Below are 19,121 nucleotides of genomic sequence, written 5' to 3'. Positions count from 1 at the left end.
CCTTTATATCTGACTCTGTGGGTCTCTGCTGGGTCTCCTCAACGTGTCAGTTTTGACAGAGGTCATTGGAAAGAGCCCTTCGGAATTTAGTCCTAACATAGTTCAACTCGGCGAGGATTAGCCATGCAGGTAACTCAAGGGTTTCTGTATCTCAAGTTTACTTCCCCCAACCTCCAAACATGACAAAAACGTCAATAACCTGGAAGTTAATTCTAACCAACTTCTAAGACTTTATTATACCAGATTCAAGGGACACTTAGGCCTCATACAAACACACCCACTTCTGAGACAGTATGTACCTCACTGACATAGAGGTTGCTCCTCTCTCAGCCTCAGTCCTCTAGAGCATGGCAGACAATCGGGAAGCGGACACGTGGTGTCCAAAGCTGAGGAAGGTGTCGTAAAGCCCACTCGCTCTTCTTGTAGAATATGCCCTGGAACCGACTCAGAAGCTATTTCCTCTCACTCTACATGATTTATTATCAGCTTCATTTTCCTGCTTCCCAACCCCCTACAGATTAGAAACAGCAACTAAAAGACAGAGACACTTCCAGGTAAGTACAAGAAGTAGCTACTGACATACTGGGATTGAGAGAAGACATTAACTATACCCCCTCGAACAAAAGTAAAGTATAATTTTTTATACTTAAAAAAAGTTTAAAAGACATACGCACTCAAAACCTAATAGGCTGGGGTTATTTAGTATTGAGGCAAGGATCTACGTGCTGCTAAATAAATCCTGAGGGTATTGTTCTTATAATACAGAAGAATAACTGACAGACCAAGAAGATTTTAAATGATCAAGAATAACCTCATGATGTTTATTATTCTATTTGGTAGGGTAAAACTTTAATAAAATTTTCTCAATCCCCAATGGTTAACCCCTTTTTAATTTTTTTAAAGTTTGCCACTAAATGGGGTAAGAGATCCAGTTATTAGAAAATTATATTAATGCGAGTTCTGGGAGCATTACTGTAGGCTCATTCTGTCCTGGATATTTGGCCAGTTGAATCTCACGACATCCATGAGAGACGGTCAAGGTCCCTCCTTTGAACTGAGGGGAGAGAGGCTCAGAGGAAGCATGTGCCTTGCCCAAGGCCACCTGTCTTGAAGTGATAGAGTTACCGGGAGAACTGAGGCCTTCTGAATGGACTCATCAAAGTCCAGCCACCCTGCCTGCCCCAGGCCCTCTTCACTCCTGGTCTGACCTCTCAGGGAAATCCCTCTGCTGCTCCAGGTCAAATCCTCAACTTTACACAATGTCACCAGGTACAAAGTAGGACACTGGGGACTCAGAGGACACAAGAGCAAGAGAATATATAAGATTCTAGAGTGTGGGAGGGTGGAATGGGGAAGAAGAGAAGAAAGTTGATTAGTAACTATAATACAAGGCAGAATCTAGCAAATACTTTGAGAGAGACAGAAAAAGCTGGTAGGGGCCTCTGATAAATGAGTATGTCCTAGTAGGCCAGCGGGGAGGAAAAGAGGGACAGTTTTGTGACATCTGACTTCTACAAGATGTTCACAGGCAGAGCTTAAAGGTTTCCAAATGGACTTAGGATGTATTAAATCAGCCACATTTTAGAAGGAAAAAAATCTATAAAAAACTAAACACGGGGGCTTCCCTGGTGGCGCAGTGGTTGAGAGTCTGCCTGCCGATGCAGGGGACACGGGTTCGTGCCCCGGTCCGGGAGGATCCCACATGCCGCGGAGCGGCTAGGCCCGTGAGCCATGGCCGCTGAGCCTGCGCGTCCGGAGCCTGTGCTCCGCAACGGGAGAGGCCACAACAGTGAGAGGCCCGCTACCGTAAAAACAAACAAACAAACAAACAAAAAACTAAACATGATTATTAACTCAGGGGTTCTTCACAATCCAGCAATGCCTATCTGGGTGACACCCTTCTTCCCCCACAAAAAGAATCTAAAAATCCAAAACAGAAAACCTGGCAAGCTGATCCAAAAACAATTGGAGCAGCTTGAAGTCTTAAACTGCCCTTTATTTTCCTTCTTGTGAGGGCAGAGACACCGGACCCTCTGCTTTAAATAGCAGTAAATTCCACATCTTTCAAGAGAGTTCTCTAATAGAGGCCGGTGACTACTATTTTCCATCAATGCTCATGAATACAGATGGGGCAGAAAAGCCCCTCAGGGCACAACCAAGAACCAAAATGTGAATAAACGCCCTCTATTGTGAAGAAATGCACGTCAGTGGGCTCAACTCAGTTCAGTCCCTGTAATTTTGAAGTACCATTTTTTCTCCTCCAGGGGAGCTTTACTACTGTATTCTGTTAAAATTTAGAAATCTTCAGAAATATACAATGCGATTAAATCTCACATGGTAACCAGCGAGAGCCATGTGTACCTCGGCTGGTACCCCCTCATTTGAATAATAATTGCCACCATTCATTTTACAAGCATTCTTATACCTTGTATGCCTCAAAGGGCAGTTTGCAGCAATGGGAAAATTACATGACTGACTAAAAACACACATGACATTTACACTAAATTAACAGGAAGACTAGTTAAATCTGATATTTTTTGTCATGTGTCACCACCGCTTAATAGAAATTTACCTCATCACTTTTCCTCCCCAAATTTCATAGGAATGCTTTTTGAGAAACATAATTTGCCTTTCTGAAAAAAATAATTTAAGCACAGCATAAGAAACAAATTCTATTTCAAACCACACACAAAAAACCCTGTAACAGGAAGTAGAATGAGGAACTTAACGTTGCATAAAATCATCTCGAGCAATCATGGAGATCAGATGCATACGGTTTCCCCATGTGTGCAGGCAGCACTTCAAACAGACCTGAGATGACAGGGCTCAAGCCGGCGTTCAACAAAGTGGGCTTATTAGACCAGACAAAGGCCCACGTAACTCTCATCACACTTAGGAGGCTTGCAGCTATTAATACACAGGGAAATCAAAGAAAGGACATTCAAAACATTAAGTGGTAGCTAAAATGGGTACAGAAATATGGACTCACCAGAAGGTCAATGTAGAGGAAAATAACTGACAGCATTATGCAAAGAGAAATGACACAGAAGAACAAAGAGACATGGTTTCATAATGAAAGATACAGTTACAAATGTTTTCTCCTAAATACAGCATTTAGGTTTTTGCAGCTTAGTAGTCATTTACTGCAGACAACGTGGAGAGAGGCAAAGGCCATTTTAAGAGGCGGGTTTGTAAAACCTAAAGCGACTGTGTGAAGTTGTACTCCAAGATGGACCCAAGGAGCCCTGCCTACAGATAGAAACAGATGCAAACCACCGCCACACAAGAGACTTGCTAGCAAATCCATTCCCTACTCTAATGAGCTTTCTCAGAAAATCATTCCTGGGAAGTCACCATTTATCGAAAACCCACTCTCAGTGTGTAAGAGATGGAGGGGGGCAGTGTACAGGGAGACACAGGACACAGTAGTTAACTGTGTTCCTGGCTCCTAGATGGCCTTTGATACACATGCTCTAAGTCAACCTCATCCCAATCTTATAGGGAGGGTATTATTTTTCCCATTATAGAGATGAAGAAACTGAGGCTCAGAGTATTTAAGATAATGTACATACATGGCTAAAAAGTGGCAGGAGTCAGTACTTGAATCCAGGTCTGATTCAAAGACTGCTCCAATAGCATACGGCATCCATGTGGTGGGGGAGGGAGTTTGAGGATCGGGGTGGGTTGCGGGGGATGGAGAATGAGATCCATATTTGCATATGTGGAGTCTGAGGAGGCTGTGGAGACATGCATTCAAACTCAGGGACTGGGAAATCTGGGTTCCCATCCTGATGCTGCTTCAAATGAGTTGCCTGACCCCAGACAAGTCACCATCTTTTTCCAAGTTCTGGGTTCTAGGTTTCTCTGTCATACAGATGAACACTGAAGTCTAAAATCTGTGCTGGACACTGAAGAACTTTAAGTCCCCTCCATCCAAACAAGAAGCTACTCATAAAAGTATAAATGGAATACTGCAGAAATCTAATGAGCATTCCTGATCATACTTTCTCTGGTGGGAGTGACAGTCATTACTGAAATAAAGTAGGTAGAGAAGAACAGCCATTTAGCTCCTGCTCATACCTCTTGTCGAGAGTAGAAGGCCTTCCCAACAGGCTGCTGGAAGGCCAGCCCTCCCCTTTGCCCTTGCTTTATGTCAAACTAAATACCTTGCGAGGTTCACAGTATACAACACCAAAGTCAATTTTGCAGTGAGGTTGACAAGAAAGTGTTAATAAAGAAAAGATGCAAGTCTTGCAGCCTCTTAATCAGAAGGTCTTTTTGTTTATAAATGTGAACTATAGACCCTTAGGAGTTCAAATCAACCCCACAGAGTCACAAGACCAAAATGGAATTAGAAAATATCCCTCACTGTTTCAGGTTAAACAGTAAGATAGATGGCAAATGTTCAGACATTTAAGAGATGTAATGAGAAATGTTCCCACCTTTCCCTCCAACTCATTCAAAAAGCCCAGATCAATAATATGAAACAGGAGTATGAACATGGGGTGGTTATAAACAGGCACTGTTTGATGATCAAGGGTAGTTTTGCACATAGAGAACAAGTACAAATAATCACCACCAGAAAGTACTGCTGTACTTCTGATTCACTTTTCAAACAGTTAAAATGTATATAAGTGAAAGAAATCTTAAAAAGCTGAATGAAGTGGAAACAAACCAGCAAATGGCCATATACAATTAATCGTGATGTTTATAAAAGAACACAAGCACTTGAAAATGAAAACTGCAAAAGCTGAGTGGAATTATATACTTGTAGTTATCAAATTTTAATACAAAAAATTCCAAAGTGCCTTTGATGACCAAAGTCCACACACCTATGGGACTCTTTGGAAGCCAATGGTAAGTTCTGCTACCACGCGGCTTGTTCTGATTCTAAAGAGTGTCAAGAACATGAAATATGTCAGCATCTAGATTCATATTAAAGAGTAGAGCAGGGAAGCTCAGGGGATGGGGGAGGCAGCTTTGTCTCAAAGTTAGTGTACTCAATAAGGAAAGGAAAATGTATTTCTAAAGCTGGACCTAACTAAATAAAGGCTTCAACAAAACCAAGGTAAATTATCACCTTTAAGTTCTGATTTCTTTTTTTTTTTTTTAGGTTCTTATTTCTAATAAAGGAAATAGAGAGGCATGTGGAAACACTTCCTTTAAAAGGCACAATAAACAGGAAGCAACTACAACTGGAATTAATTGCTTGGGTGGAAACTTCGTTCAATAAGTGAGCTAACATGGTTCCCTTTGGTTTTTTTTTGTTTTTTTTTTTGCGGTACACGGGCCTCTCACTGTTGTGGCCTCTCCCGTTGCGGAGCACAGGCTCCGGACACGCAGGCTCAGTGGCCATGGCTCACGGGCCCAGCAGCTCCGCGGCACGTGGGATCCTCCTGGACCGGGGCACAAACCCGTGTCCCCTGCATCGGCAGGCGGACCCTCAACTATTGCACCACCAGGGAAGCCCGGTTCCCTTTCTTAAATGTTTGTAGTATTTACTCCCAGTACAATTCACCTGCCAGGAATGTTACCTGACCAGACTATAAGTTCCTCAGTGTTTCAAGGAATCCCTTGTCTTGGGGGTCTGACCCACCTGACAGGTGCTCAACTGATGACAAAGATATGAATGGAGCTCTTTTGATAACCTAGTAGGAAACACCTACCAGCAATGTCCTCTTTCCTTTATATCAGTGATCCGCAATCTTTGGGCATTTCAAACATTTACAGGGTAACCACCATGCTCAGGGGAATATGGTTTCAAGTTATAAAGCAAGATCAGACAGATTAATTTGAGGGTAAATGGCCCATTAGTAAAATGCATGAAAATGGCAAGTCGATTTAAGTTACTTTCCTTGACAACTGTCATAAGAAACATTAGGCTTTAAAAAAAAAAAGGACAGGAAGTTATGAAAGATGGATCTTAAGATAAAAAATAAACAGATAATATTCTTAGTTGAGGGAGAAAATGCTTTTTACCTTATTTCTTTTTCAACAAAAAAGATTAATTCAGCTTAATACCAAAGGAGGTAAAACTCAGATGTTTTCTTTTATTTAAAAATTATACTTGTTATGATATAAAAGACAAAATTAAAACCACAAGCATCCAGGAGGCTGATGGGTACTAATGTGCTCCAAAAGCCAATTTAATGGAAAACTTTAGTTTACAATAAACATAAGTTGCACTCATACCATAAGACCATTAGAATGCTGACATACCGGACATACACAATACATATTTTTTGAATTAACGAATAGATGAATATATTTAGGTTTGTCATGCTGTTATTTCTTTCTCCTTTTTATGAAACCAAACTGCTAACTCTTACATATTTTTCTATAAATACCATCTAAAGAGAAGAAAGACGGCTGGTATTAGAAACAGCTTACAATTTTATAATGTTACAACTTATGATTCCTCTTCAATATATCAAGATGGTAGAACTTGGACTTCTCCAGTGAAGTCTAAGGAAATTTTTTTCTTTATAATTTAAAATTGTAGACCATACAGAGTATCTTAACAGCATATGGCCCAGTTTATGTGATCATCTGAGAATAATTCAGTTTCATAGAAAATGCAAATCTAACAGTAGTGCATTACTTCATGCCAACCCTGCTCTCAAGACAACCACCAGGGACCTCCCCCATGAAATCTATATGCATACATCTATTTAACTTTTATCACTGGCTCACTAAGTAAATATCAGGCTATAGACCACTTAGGTATTCATTATTCGCAGGCGAAGAGCAAACGTAAAGGCGGGCTGGTAGTGTCAAGTCATTAACGAATCAATCGATAACTGGGCCCCTGTTTTAGTCTGCCAAAGGAGGGCAAGGATGTGTGGCATCTGGAGAGCAAGCTGCCGATCTGCTGCCAGGGAGCAATCTGTTTACAGCAGCGGGTTCCACATTTACACTGGCTCTCAAGGAAACCTGAAGTTGTATCATGTCTTCTCCGGCTTTAATAGGTGTGAAAACAGATCCCCACTTTGATACTCTTCCTCAGATACCCAAAGGACTGAGATCCCCAAGGACGACAGGGAGAAACGCTACTCTGTTGGCTCCCCGAAGTCTCTGAGATTGAGGCAGAACTAGAAAACATTGGAGTGCCTTACACGATGAGAAGCAAATCATTTAATTCTCAAAGCTCCCATCTCTATTGCTTTCAAAGCAAGATTTTTAGCATTTTTTTTAGGGATCACGGGTATTCACAAGCAGCTAATGCCCCCAAAGTTACCAAAAATGGTTCTAATTTTACAAAAACTCACACTTTCTTTAAGTGTGAGCCCTGTTAAATGCCACCTCCACAGTGCCAGGCCCCCAAGAACATCATTCAGCTTCAGGATGATCGCCACTCCCGTCCATCTCACATCACAGAGAGCCAATACACTGCACTGTATCTGAGGCCACCTGCCCAAAGCTTCAGCTAAGAGACAGTGAAAATGAAATGAAGAAAAGGAAGTTTGGTCACTGGAATAAAGTTGAGTTTCACAGCTGCTTCCTCAATTTATACCACGTGATAAAAACGTACGTCTACAAAGTATCAGCGATGGCAGCAACAGAGCTCAAAAAGTACGGCCCATTTTTCCTTCTCATCATGCAAAACACCAGCAGCAAGATTCAACTCAAAGCCATACAAATGATGCTCTCAATTTTAATTATGAGAACTGAAGACACTGTCAGGTCAAGACATCCTTCCCACTAACAGCAAGAGGGAAAAAAGGACCCCTTCTCACCTCTTACTCATCTGTGACTTGATCTACGGGGAGAACGTGACTATTTGTTTTCGTATGTAAAAGCTAGTATCAGTACACACGCACACCCCTGTTGGAAGCAAGTCGTGCTGGGTTTTAAGTAAAACTGCACTTACCCTTCTGTCTTATTTTCTGGGTGAAAGGTTTAATTAATACTTTACCCTAGGAACAATCCTCACGAGAAATAGCTTTACGGGGAGTGAAAGTCGTAACAGCAAGCTGCTCTTCCTGGCAATGGCAGTTTTCTTACTGTACTTTCCTTCACTTCCATGGAAATCTCAGCCCCCTCTCTTGATGAGTGTGGAGTCCATAAAATGATACACAAAGAATAAGGAAAGCACCGGAAAACATCCTCTTGTTACCTTTTTCTCTTTTCAGCTGAGAGGCTCAGAGGACACCTTCATTCCAGAGCACAAATTAAAGCGGGCCCTCATCACCCGAGCAAACTTCGCTGCTAAGTCACACCCATTACTTTTTAATTTTTCCTTTTTCTTTTTTCTGTTTATCAGGTTAACAGCTAAGAGCACACACCTCCAGGATGTTAGAAACAAGTTGCAACACTTGTGGTTCGCCCCACCCCCAGCGCCCGGGCAGAAACCACACCCACTTCCCAACCCCCCACCCCCACCCCGCCTCTTCCCAGGCCTTACCCTGCCCAGGAGGTTGTCCTGAAGCAGCGTCTCTTGCAGCACCGGGGCCACCTCTTCCAAGCTCAACATGTGGCAAAGGTCGGTGAGTTCCTCCTGTCCCAGGGACCCGGTGCCCGTCGTGTCAAAACTGTCAAACAGCTCCTTGAGTCGGGCCTCATGCTGGTCCTGCTCTGCCTCATCCATCCCATCGCCCACAGCGCTCACCTGTGCGGGACAGAGAGGGGGATGGGTGGTGGCAGCGCTGGAGTCCTGCCACCGCCCCTCCACTAGCCACTCCTACCCCTGCCAGCCCCTTGGGAAGAACACTCTGTGTGTCCCGGTCCCCTCATGCTGGTCCATCGGGACCTTGTGAGGGTCAGCAGGGGAGGTAACACTACACCTCCCGCTCCAGAGGACCTGCCAGATGTTGCAACTTGCCAAGGCATTTCCCTTCTCTTTCTTCAGCCTACTGCCCCCCACCGTAGTCAGACTGGAGGGCTGCAGCAAAGAGGCACTGCATGAATACTTCTGATACAAAACCACTCCCTGTTTACATAAGATCAAACACTTCTTACATGAGTTCCTCAAAAAACAACTCAATTAACTTCACTGGTGCAATTACATGAGGTGTGACAGGAAGAGTATTCCCTGAGGCTCGCTTCAGCCCCAGGGAGTTTTAGGTAATGCTTAGTTGCCTAGAGAAAGGGGAAAACACAACTGCAGCCTTTCAATGAGGTTCGAAGGAGCCACAGACCACATGTGAATCACACAGCATCTCAGGACCCTCCACTACCTAGACAGTCTCCCCTCTGTACTCCTGGTTAATAGGTCTTCCATCTCTCTGATCCACCCTAACCCCAGACTTTCCATGTTTCCACATTTCATGGGATTTGTGAAAACACAGAGTCATCAATATCTCTCAGAATCTTGTTTGCTAAAAATATATATCATAAAATTCTAGGTCCCTCAATACTTGAAGAATGAAATCTGGTTTTTTGCTTGCACAATAATTCACTTTTAATGTGTTGGGTTTTCCAGTGGAAGCCTGAAACCTTCGCATGTGAAGGTACCTTCACAATGATGCAATGGAAGCCAAACAGAACGTATGCCCTTGAGAGGGTGACCTCAGCCAGCTCAAACAAGGCTCGCAGAACCAGCCCCTTGACTATAAAAAGCAGCACCTTTTTAAAAAAGTATTTATCTTGCCAATATAATTTTTTATTGTGATAAAAATCACATAACATGGAACCCACCCTATTAACAACAGTTTAAGTATGCAGTACCGTATTTGTTCGCTACACACGCACTGCTGTACAACAGATCCCTAGAACTTTCCCATCTTGCATGACTGAAACTCTATACCCGCTGCCCAGCAACTCCCATTTCCCCTCCCCTAGTCCCTGGCAACCAACACTCTACTTTTAAAAGCACACCTTTAACTAAACCGAGTCCTGGGTCAGAAAACTCTTAACTTAGAGGTGATGTTACAGGGAAGATCATTACAGCACGGGAACCACACACGTTAAGATGCTGAACGCGGCCAGACCTGAAAATAAGCGAGCCTTCTGTAACACATCCGTGCTGCTCTAAGCTGGGTTGCTTTCTTTTCAGAGACAACTGTTCAAAACATGACGAGCTAAAACAGAGCCAACGACTATCCCAAGGGTTTCAGCAGAATGAAGTTAAGTCAGAATATGGATCCAAACAGCTGGGCCACTCATTAAAGCAAAGAGGTAATGTTCTGGTCCAGGCTCCTGGCCTCCCAGGTCTCTTCTCCTAATTATCAGTTTTTCTATTACAGTGCTGCTAGCTCTGGCTGCCTTCCCAGGGTTGGTCTGTTGGGTTAACTAATCACCACGTAAATGTTTACAAAATAACCTGAGAGTGCTAAATAAACAACAAAGCATCCGAAATGAAAAGCCAAGGTGTTAAGCAAAGCCTCAAAAGTTAGGAATTTAGACAGGGCCAAGGCTTAGCTAATGAGATTCACTTAGCATCCACCCAGTTCATCATCACCTAAGATCTGCTGAGAATCCCCAAGATGCACTGGGATTTTCAGGGCTGCCACAGCTCTCAGACTCACTCTCTGAGTTCTACAGTGCCCTGGGCTGCAATCTGACCAACGTCAGAAAAGCAAGACTATTCTGCTTCTGCTTGACTTTACATTTAAAAAAAAACAAGAAAAAGAAAAACTCAAAAGTGAAAGAATTCTAACACTCCCCCTTTTAATAATTATTTTAAGGGGTGGGGATTTGTCCATCTAAACCAATGAAAGAGGACCATAAAGGTCACAATGGTAATGTGTATCTGTTAATCCCATCTTCCTAATTTATCTGCCCATTGGTAACTGTAACCATAAGTTTGTTTTCTATGTCTGTGAGTCTATTTCTGTTCTGTAAATAAGTTCATTTGTACTTCAATATAAAAAAAAAAGTCTCACAACGTACTGAGAAGTCCCAATCTTATCCACGGCTTTGAATCTGATACGCTATCATGCCCTGCTCTCTGGGAGGTCATTGGATTTCCACTAAATCAAACCTCTTTCATTTCACAGCAACTTTCCTTTGTTATCTCTTTATTTCATCTCCCTGCTTCTCAAGAACTGTGCTTAGTAAAACATTCTTTTGACTTAACAGGGAAAACGGCCCCACCGCTGGAGAACAAATGATCATATGGAAACATCCAAAAGACGTTACATATGGTGACAAGTTGTCAGTACTCTTCTAGCACAGAAGGCATTTTTACTGGCTGATTTTATTCCCCAAACGTTCATCAGTAATTTCATGTGCAAGAATTATTTTTCTCCCCACTTGGCAGAAATTTCTTGAAGGGCAAGGTTCACAATTTCAATTTCTTTTATAGCTTCCCCCAAATGCATAGTACAGTCTGTTCTTCACACCAGGGACTCAGTAAAACATCATGGACTGACTTAGGATATGGAGGTTCCTTACAAGGAAACTTACCCTGAATGAACGCTACAGAAATGAGCATAGGAAGACTTTGAGACACCTACTTCTTCCACAAGCATACCTCTACTTTCCCCATCCAACCCCTTTTCAAAGGCATTTTCAGTCTTAGACATATCCAGGCATAAGTAGAAAGCGAGCACCCACTGCCAGACTGTACCACGTAGAGCCATCTGAAGTTTGATTCTATGATTTAGTCATTAAGCCAGTGGATTCAATTTTCAGCTGCATTTTTGTTGTTGTTATGGGATATGACTTTGGAGGAGAATCTGTATTAAAATACTTTCCCAAGTCCCCTTGTTTATAGAATGAGAATAATAATACCCATCTGGAAGGTTGTTCTCAGGGTTAAATATGGCAAGCAAGAGCGGCTAATCCCAGAGAAAGCTGATACAAGAGGGGAATTGAGAAAACAACTAAGAAAATACCTGCGATTTGCAAAGGAGGGGTAAACTGACGAGGGGTAACTTACATACATCAACAGGTCATAGATCTGCCTTCCTAGAAGCAAAACAGGAGCTGTGGAACACCATAACCCAGAAAGCAAGAATGGGCGAGGGACATATTATAAACATAAGCCATATCATATTACTAAATGGTAACAGTAGTAGGTAACGTTCAGTGCTTCCTCAGTCTTCAAAGGCAGATTATTGATAAATTTAATGTCAAACTAAAGCAGAAAGCCTGAAATATAGTTGGAAGTTCAGAAGACACTTTTTTTTTTTTTAAACTTCTGAGCATTTACTCTAAGTCTGGCCTATGCTGAGTACTTAGCATAAATGCTTTCATTTAATCCTCCTAATTCTTTAAAGGAGATCTCACATTCCCATTTAATACGTAGAAACTGGGGCTTGGCAAGGTTAAGCTACTTGTCCAATGATACAACGCTAATAATGGTCATGGACGCGCGATTTGAACTCTGGTCTGACTCTATACTATCTCTTAGTCCTACACATGCACACAGAACACGTGAATGGGACCATGGAACGGTATCATTGACAAATCACTTAGCTCCACTTTTATGTGTTAACCAGCTGTACGGTAACAAGAACTAGAAATGACCATGGAACACTTGGTGGCCATAAACTAAACTCCTCCAAAATGGAAGGAGGAGGGGTGGGGTTCCTTCCTCCCTATGTGCCTTGATTCATTTATTGACTAATTATAGCCTATGAGACACTAAGGATACACAGAATAAGCATTCTCTTTTTTCTAAAGTAGCTTTGGGATTTAAAGGCAAAGAAGACAAGCACTTTTACATAAATATGATTATGAAGAGTCCTGTGTCTTCGATAATGGGCACAGTCCAGAAACTGATCATTGTTAAAGTACTTCCCCCCATAAATATTTAAGCATGTCTAATCTGTGCAATTCAATGCTTTCCAGAGTCAGAGCCTAGCTGACACTCACCAGTGACAGGAATCTTCCTTAGAGATGAAGGAAGTTGGGTTTTGAATGATAAATCGTCCTTCAAATTGCCAAGGACAATTCCAGTTTTATAAAGCCTGCCACAAACCTGGGCCTCTCATCACCATCTACCTTCCCAGTCAAGTTGCCAGAAGCCTTCATGACTCCTTTGGAATAAAAGGGCCAGTGTGGGCAATATTTTGGAGTTCTAACAAGGGATGGTTAAATAAGAGGCAGATGCAAAGGGCCATTAATCATAACAATTACCACCCAACAACCGCCCATAATAAGAACTATTCAGAGTATTTTCCTTCCAGATAACTCAAAACAAGGCTGCCAGAATGAGCAGACCCTGACAGGGAAGTCCATCAGAGACTGGTGTCACTGTGCTCCCTTTGGCAGCCCTGGCTGATGAAATCACAGTGCCAACTGGGATCGGAAAAGAGCAAGGTGGAGGTGCTGCTGGGATAATGAAGTCCCCAACATAAGGTCCACATGAAGTGGATCCATGAACTTGTGAACTTTCCAGCATCCAAGGTATAGAAAGGAGCTTCTAAGAATGGCAGACCAGCCAAAGGGGACGTCTGCTCTGGGCCAAAGGGAGTGAAAAGGAGACAAAGTCTGGCAAGGAAAAACCAAATAATAAAATGAACACAATGCCAGAGCCCTAGCCCAGGCCTTTTATTTCCCCTCCAGATGGTCTAGCAGCTGAACAGCTACAAGGAATGTCTGGATGCCCCTCCTGGCTCAGCAGCTTTCCCTGGGTATCATAATAGATGCTTTCGGATCTGTGTTCAGACATAGCTGTTGAGGGTCCACAGTCCAGGCAGTGACCACCAAGTGACTAATTTACTTTATAACTAAAGAGATGAACATGGACAAACTCTGCTTTGGCAAAGCTTTTCATTCACGCCTTTAGCTTTCACCGTTTGGCAAGTCAGAGCCTCATAAGGCCAATAGTCAAAATAAAATGTTTCTTTTTTCTTCTCTTTTTTGCAGACACTTGAATTTGCTGCAAAGATTTCCAGGCTTACTGTTTTGGACTAACTTCAGCACAACGTGAAATAGTGACGAGAATAAATTCAAGTTTAGCAAAAGCTTAATAGAAAAAGCAATTGTCCCCATTTATGTGTTGATAATAGAATATTTCTGCCCAAAACTGCTGCCCATCAAACTGATTACTGTCAGATAGCCTCCTCTCTGCTCAGATAGCACCTCACTTCTAGCTGGATACTAAAAGCACAAGAGTATCAGCAAGAATAAAATCAGAGTGTAAGAATATAACACAAAAGCTTAAATGCCACCACACCGGAAAAGAATCATATTAAATTGGAAAGAAAATAACAACCTTTGCTAGCTACAGAAAAAATTAATTTAACTAAGGGTATCCCACTAGCATTTATTCTAAAACATAAACAAGCTTTAGTATTTTACCACCCTGAATGATGTAGCAAACCCAAGCTTTTGTTAAACCTAATAGCTAGGTGGATTACCCAATCAAGTCATTAACTCAGGATGGCTGGAGGAATAAAATCATTAGGTTAGCACATGGTAGATTCAATAACCTGTAATCAGCTACTAAGTAAAATTACGGAAGCAGAAAACAGCTGCACTTTTGCTACTTTCTTAAAAGAGACAGCTTGTAACAACTTTCACTTCTTGAGCCATATTTACTCTAATTAATTTAGAATGCCTGCAGCTCTGACTACCGTTCCCTGGGGTATAAAAATGAAGCACTTCTCTATATCTATAAACAGTATTTTCCCAACTTTGCTTTTTAAGGGAGGATTAGATCATAAATAGTTCATCATTTTTGTATCTAGAAGCTTGAATAAATGGTTACTTGCTGATATAAATTGCAATAAAGTGTCCTGATTTCAAATAAAGTTGCTCACTTGCATATTCCCATAATCTTTTAAAAATTCTATTTTATTTGTGAATAGGATAAAAATATCTTTTTGCAAGCTTCAGTAAATCTCTCCAGAAGACCCTGCCCAACAGATGTAAGTTCAATAGCCAGAATTCAAACCACATAATTTATTGGCTTACAAATGAATTGGCACCTATAAAAATAAACCTCCTGAAAAAGCTTTAGGCTGTTTGAATCCCTCTAAAATGATCTGGCTAAATGTGCCAACCCTTTATCAATGTAAGACTGATAAAATGTATTTTCATTATCAACATAAAATGGAAGCACCAAGATTGGTGAAATGATAGTATACAAAGTCATTTGCAGTGACACTTAAAACAATTTATTGGAACAACATTTGACTTATGATAAGAACGTTGTCTATTAAGATTGACTGTTCAAAATTCACTGGAGCCCTATTCTCCCCCTCTGACAGTTAACATCTTTTGATATTAAGGGTCACCACATATCTAAAATGAAAAAAAAAGCAAGAAAAAAGACACCCATGCCATTCTGAGTAAGTGTCTATTAAGATGACTGATCCTTGACATTTTACTGCAAAGACCGTGCCTGCGATGGCTGCCTTTCCGTTGCCCCCTGTAAAGCCTTTTCCTGCCTTGGCAATATCTTTGCTGATGTCCAACCCATTTGGAACATCCGTAAGTCCTACACTTTATCTATACTGCAGTTCAGAATGCTTTCCTCTAAGGAATCACCAGAGACCAGGTGAAAATAAACACATCTGCAAAGAAACTCTCCAGCAGTTTACTTCACCTCTCTAAGGACACTGACAACAGCTGAGGAGACCACAGCAAACTGTTTTATCAGCCAGCCTGTCATGTCACTGTTACACACAGTCTGGGAATTTCCACATCCCTCTTCAACTCCACAGCAAGACCTGCCAATATTTCAGGTCAGCTACCAATACGTTAGCCACTAGGGAAGACTCAAAATTAAGCTGACACAGAAAAAAATACATATCCTTGCAGATTGTCAATCCTCAGGAAACAAGTAAACATATATACATTTATGTTAATGTATTTAAGGGAGCGGGATCGAGAACCTTCCATGGTCTCAGAAGCTTAGCTCATGTGCCTCGGTTGACTTTATTAGGATTCTAATCCTAAAACATGCTTCCACCTCAGTCACAAAAGACAACCATGCGATCCATTTTGATTTCACAAATTCAGGAGTTAAGTTCTATGGCAAGCTCATCTCAGGAATTCCTCAACACCAGGAGGGGATCTGCCCCAGTCAAGTAAAGAAAGCAGAAGATCTCATAAGAGCTAAGTTGTCTAGAAACAAGGTGCATGGTAGGACAATCTTTCCAGCTCCATTTTACTTGCACCGACTTAGCCCCGGTTTGTCAGGGCTGAGGCTGGGAAATCGCCTCTTCCTATCTCTATCTCTTTCAGCTTCACAGAAAGAGCTTTCAGCAGTAAACTGTTTCCATCAGCTTTGTCCTTTTGTCAGAGACCGGTTTGGTAGCTGCAGAAGCCCAGCCCCTGGAACCCTGGAAGCTTCTGCCGCGACACTCCACACTTCCATTCCGTGGGTCTGGCGGTCAAGGGTTTCAGGCAATAGCCGAGCGTCATTTTGTTCCTTTCTTAGTAGTCGCACTGGGTAAAGTCTTTCTCTGTGCCTTGATCCCTGACACCTTCTACAATGGGTCCAAACAGCTCTCCGCTACTCAGACAGCCCAGACTAACACCTCGGGTTTCCCCAGGCAGGTTTCTCTCCAGTTTCCCAGTCACAGGGGTGCCTGGGTGGCACAAGGCAACAGAACAACCACCCTTTCTGCTCCCCCCCCCCCAACCCCGGGACTCAAGTCCTCTCCTGGACCAGCACACAGTAGCCGCCTTCAGCTGGCAGCGCGGGCGGGGACAACGCGGGTGGCGGAGGTGCCCAGACCCGGCTGCGCTGCAAAGCCGGGAGGCGACGTGCGGCTGGAGCGCGGGCGCGCCGCCCAGGTCCCCGGCAACGCGTGATGCAGATGCGCCCCCGACCCGCCCGCCCATCGCCACCCCCGGAAACCCCAGACACCCCATTGTGTCCCCGGGCAGCAGCTCTCTCGGCCCCCACCGTCCTCGCTTACCTTCTGTCGGCCTCTCCGTTGCGCCCGAACAGCCGGCCGCCTGCCTCCAGTGCTCTGCAAAGCGGGGGAGGACGCTTTGTTAGGGCTCCAGAAGCGGGACAATACTTCGCAGTCGGCGCCGGGGTTCAGGGCGGGCGTCCTTCAAAAGGACGCGAATGGGGACCCGCGCGAGCGTCATTTCCATTTGTAAGGGGCCAGCGCTCACAAAAGCGCGGCTCCTGGGGGCTGCGGTGCGCATCCTCCCCGCCCGCCGGCCCGCTCTCCCGGACCGACCCCTCCTCCGCCTCCCACACCGCCCCCTCCCCGCGGGGTCAGCCTGGAGCGCCCCGGCCCGAGCTGGCCGCCGGGCCACCCGCTTCCTCGCTGCCGCCCCCTGCTCCCGGCCCGCGGGGACAACCACCGCCCGGCCCCAGCCCGGCAGGGGAAGCCCCAGCCTGTTCCGGTGCCTGGGCCGCCAGGGCGCGCAGGGCCTCGCCCACAGCGCGGGGGCAGCAAGAGGCCTCCGCGCACCCCCAGGCCGCGGGGCGGGGGTCCGCGGGAGCGGGCTCCGCGCTTACCGCGTCCCGGGGCTCAGGCGCCTGGCGCTGCCGCGGGGGCCATGGCCGCGGGCGCACTCGGGGCTCGGAGGCGGCGGCGGCAGTTGCAGCGGGACGGCCGCGCCCAGCGCGCTCGGCTCCCGGCTCGGCCGCGGCCACCCGAAGCTTTGGACGCAGGGGAGGAAGGGCCAGGCCCGCGCGGGGAGGAGGAGCCAGGGCGACGCCGGCCCGGGCGCGGCTCCTCCTCCGCGGCCCGCGCAGCTGGGGCCGCTGAGGGAGGAGCGCTGGGCACCGCCCGGGCCCTCGCGGGGTCCGTCCCCCCCACTCCACCCCTTCCACGGGGACTGCGCCTCTGGTGGCCGGAGCACGGAGGAGTCCGGTCCCGGCTTGGCTGTGACCCTGGGGCGCTCGCCTCGGAGATTTGAACTTGGAAGCTCCGGCGCTTGCCGGGGCGCATATGGAGGAGGTCAGCAGAGGTCGACCCCCTTCCGGATAGCTTCTCCTTCCTTCCAAAGGCACCTGCACGAACCCCTCTGTGCCTAGGACACCCGGCCTGCAACGTCTCCGGGTCGGGGAAGAGTCCCCGCCTCCAGCCCGTGGGACTGAAGGTGGGGATCCAGGTGCCTCTCTTTCCCCCAGGCGACCTTGGATTTCTCAGCCCTCGAGCGCCCATTGGCGGTCATTAGAAGAGGGGTCCAGGAGGCTGAAGAGCTCCAGACTTGACTCTGAACCCTATGGAGCGAGTGCGTCCCTCCTACCAGGTCTAGACTGACTTCCGCACCTGCCCACCATGTCTTCTTAGGCTCCCACCCCCATCCAGGCTTCTGTGGGTGCATCCAACCCTCCGTCACTAGCCACGCGGGACGGATACTCCTTGGAGTCGGTACCGCTCAGGCCAATGATTGCTCGGTGTTTACCGCCTCCTCCCCCCCACCCCTACTCCATGGGCTCCCCCAGAGTCTCCGCTTCTCACTCCCCCATCTCTACATTTCTACACAAGTCTGGTTATTTCAGCAGGAAACTGGAGAACGCTCCCTTGCTACTGAAAGAACAAGGGATAGACGGGAAGGAAACTAGCATTTATTGAGAATCCAGTGTACTGGAAACTTGACAGGAATAATCTTACCTAATCCTCACACCACCTTTGGGAGGCAGACTTTATTATATCCATTTTGCAAATTAGGGCCTTAGAGAAGTTAAGGAGCTTCCTCAGGACCACACAGCTAGTTGGCAGAGCTGGGATTCAAAACCAGATGACGTATGTGACAAAACTGCATAGAACAAAATATACAAAAATGAGTGAGCATAAAACTGGTGTCATTTGAATAAAGCCCTAGGATTGTATTGACATCAATTTCCTGGTTGTGATAGTGTACTACAATTATGCAAAATGTTATCATCGGGAAAAATTGGGTAAAAGGTGTATTATTTCTTATAACAGTGTGAATCTACAGTTAACTCAAAGTTTGGGGGGGTTGTTTGCTATTTTTTTTAAGCAAATCAGTCTTATTTTATTTATTTTTTAAATAAATTTATTTATTTTTGGCTGTGTCAGGTCTTGATTGTTGCTGCGCACGGGCTTTCTCTAATTGTGGCAAGCGGGGGCTACTCTTCTTTGTGATGCGCAGGCTTCTCATTGTGGTGGCTTCTCGTTGTGGAGCACGGGCTCTAGGCATGCGGGCTTCAGTAGTTGCAGCACGCAGGCTCAGTAGTTGTGGCTCACGGGCTCTAGAGCACAGGCTCAGTAGTTGTGGCGCACAGGCTTAGTTGCTCCGCGGCATGTGGGATCTTCCCAGACCAGGCCTGGAACCCGTGTCCCCTGCAT

General features: G+C 45.0%; 1 protein-coding gene across 9 annotated transcripts in view; it reads right to left on the bottom strand.

Annotated features, from left to right (window-relative positions):
* The window catches only part of NIN (ninein), a 104,928-nt gene extending 87,547 nt beyond the window's left edge, over window positions 1-17,381 (bottom strand). For all 9 annotated transcript variants that reach the window (XR_014296334.1, XM_082647872.1, XM_082647873.1 and 6 more), the window contains exons 1-3: window positions 17,318-17,381; window positions 16,761-16,814; window positions 8,405-8,608 (exon numbers count right to left, since the gene is read on the bottom strand). Coding sequence is in view for 8 of the 9 variants with exons in the window: in XM_082647872.1 (XP_082503998.1) it covers window positions 8,405-8,587 (183 nt within the window). In the remaining variant the exon portion in view is untranslated. The remainder of the gene's footprint in view (window positions 1-8,404; window positions 8,609-16,760; window positions 16,815-17,317) is intronic.
* Window positions 17,382-19,121: the final 1,740 nt, after the last annotated feature.

This window comes from Grampus griseus (assembly GCF_964374135.1).
Source record: "Grampus griseus genome assembly, chromosome: 2".
Lineage (NCBI taxonomy): Eukaryota > Metazoa > Chordata > Mammalia > Artiodactyla > Delphinidae > Grampus > Grampus griseus.
This window is presented reverse-complemented; position numbering and strand designations above follow the sequence as displayed.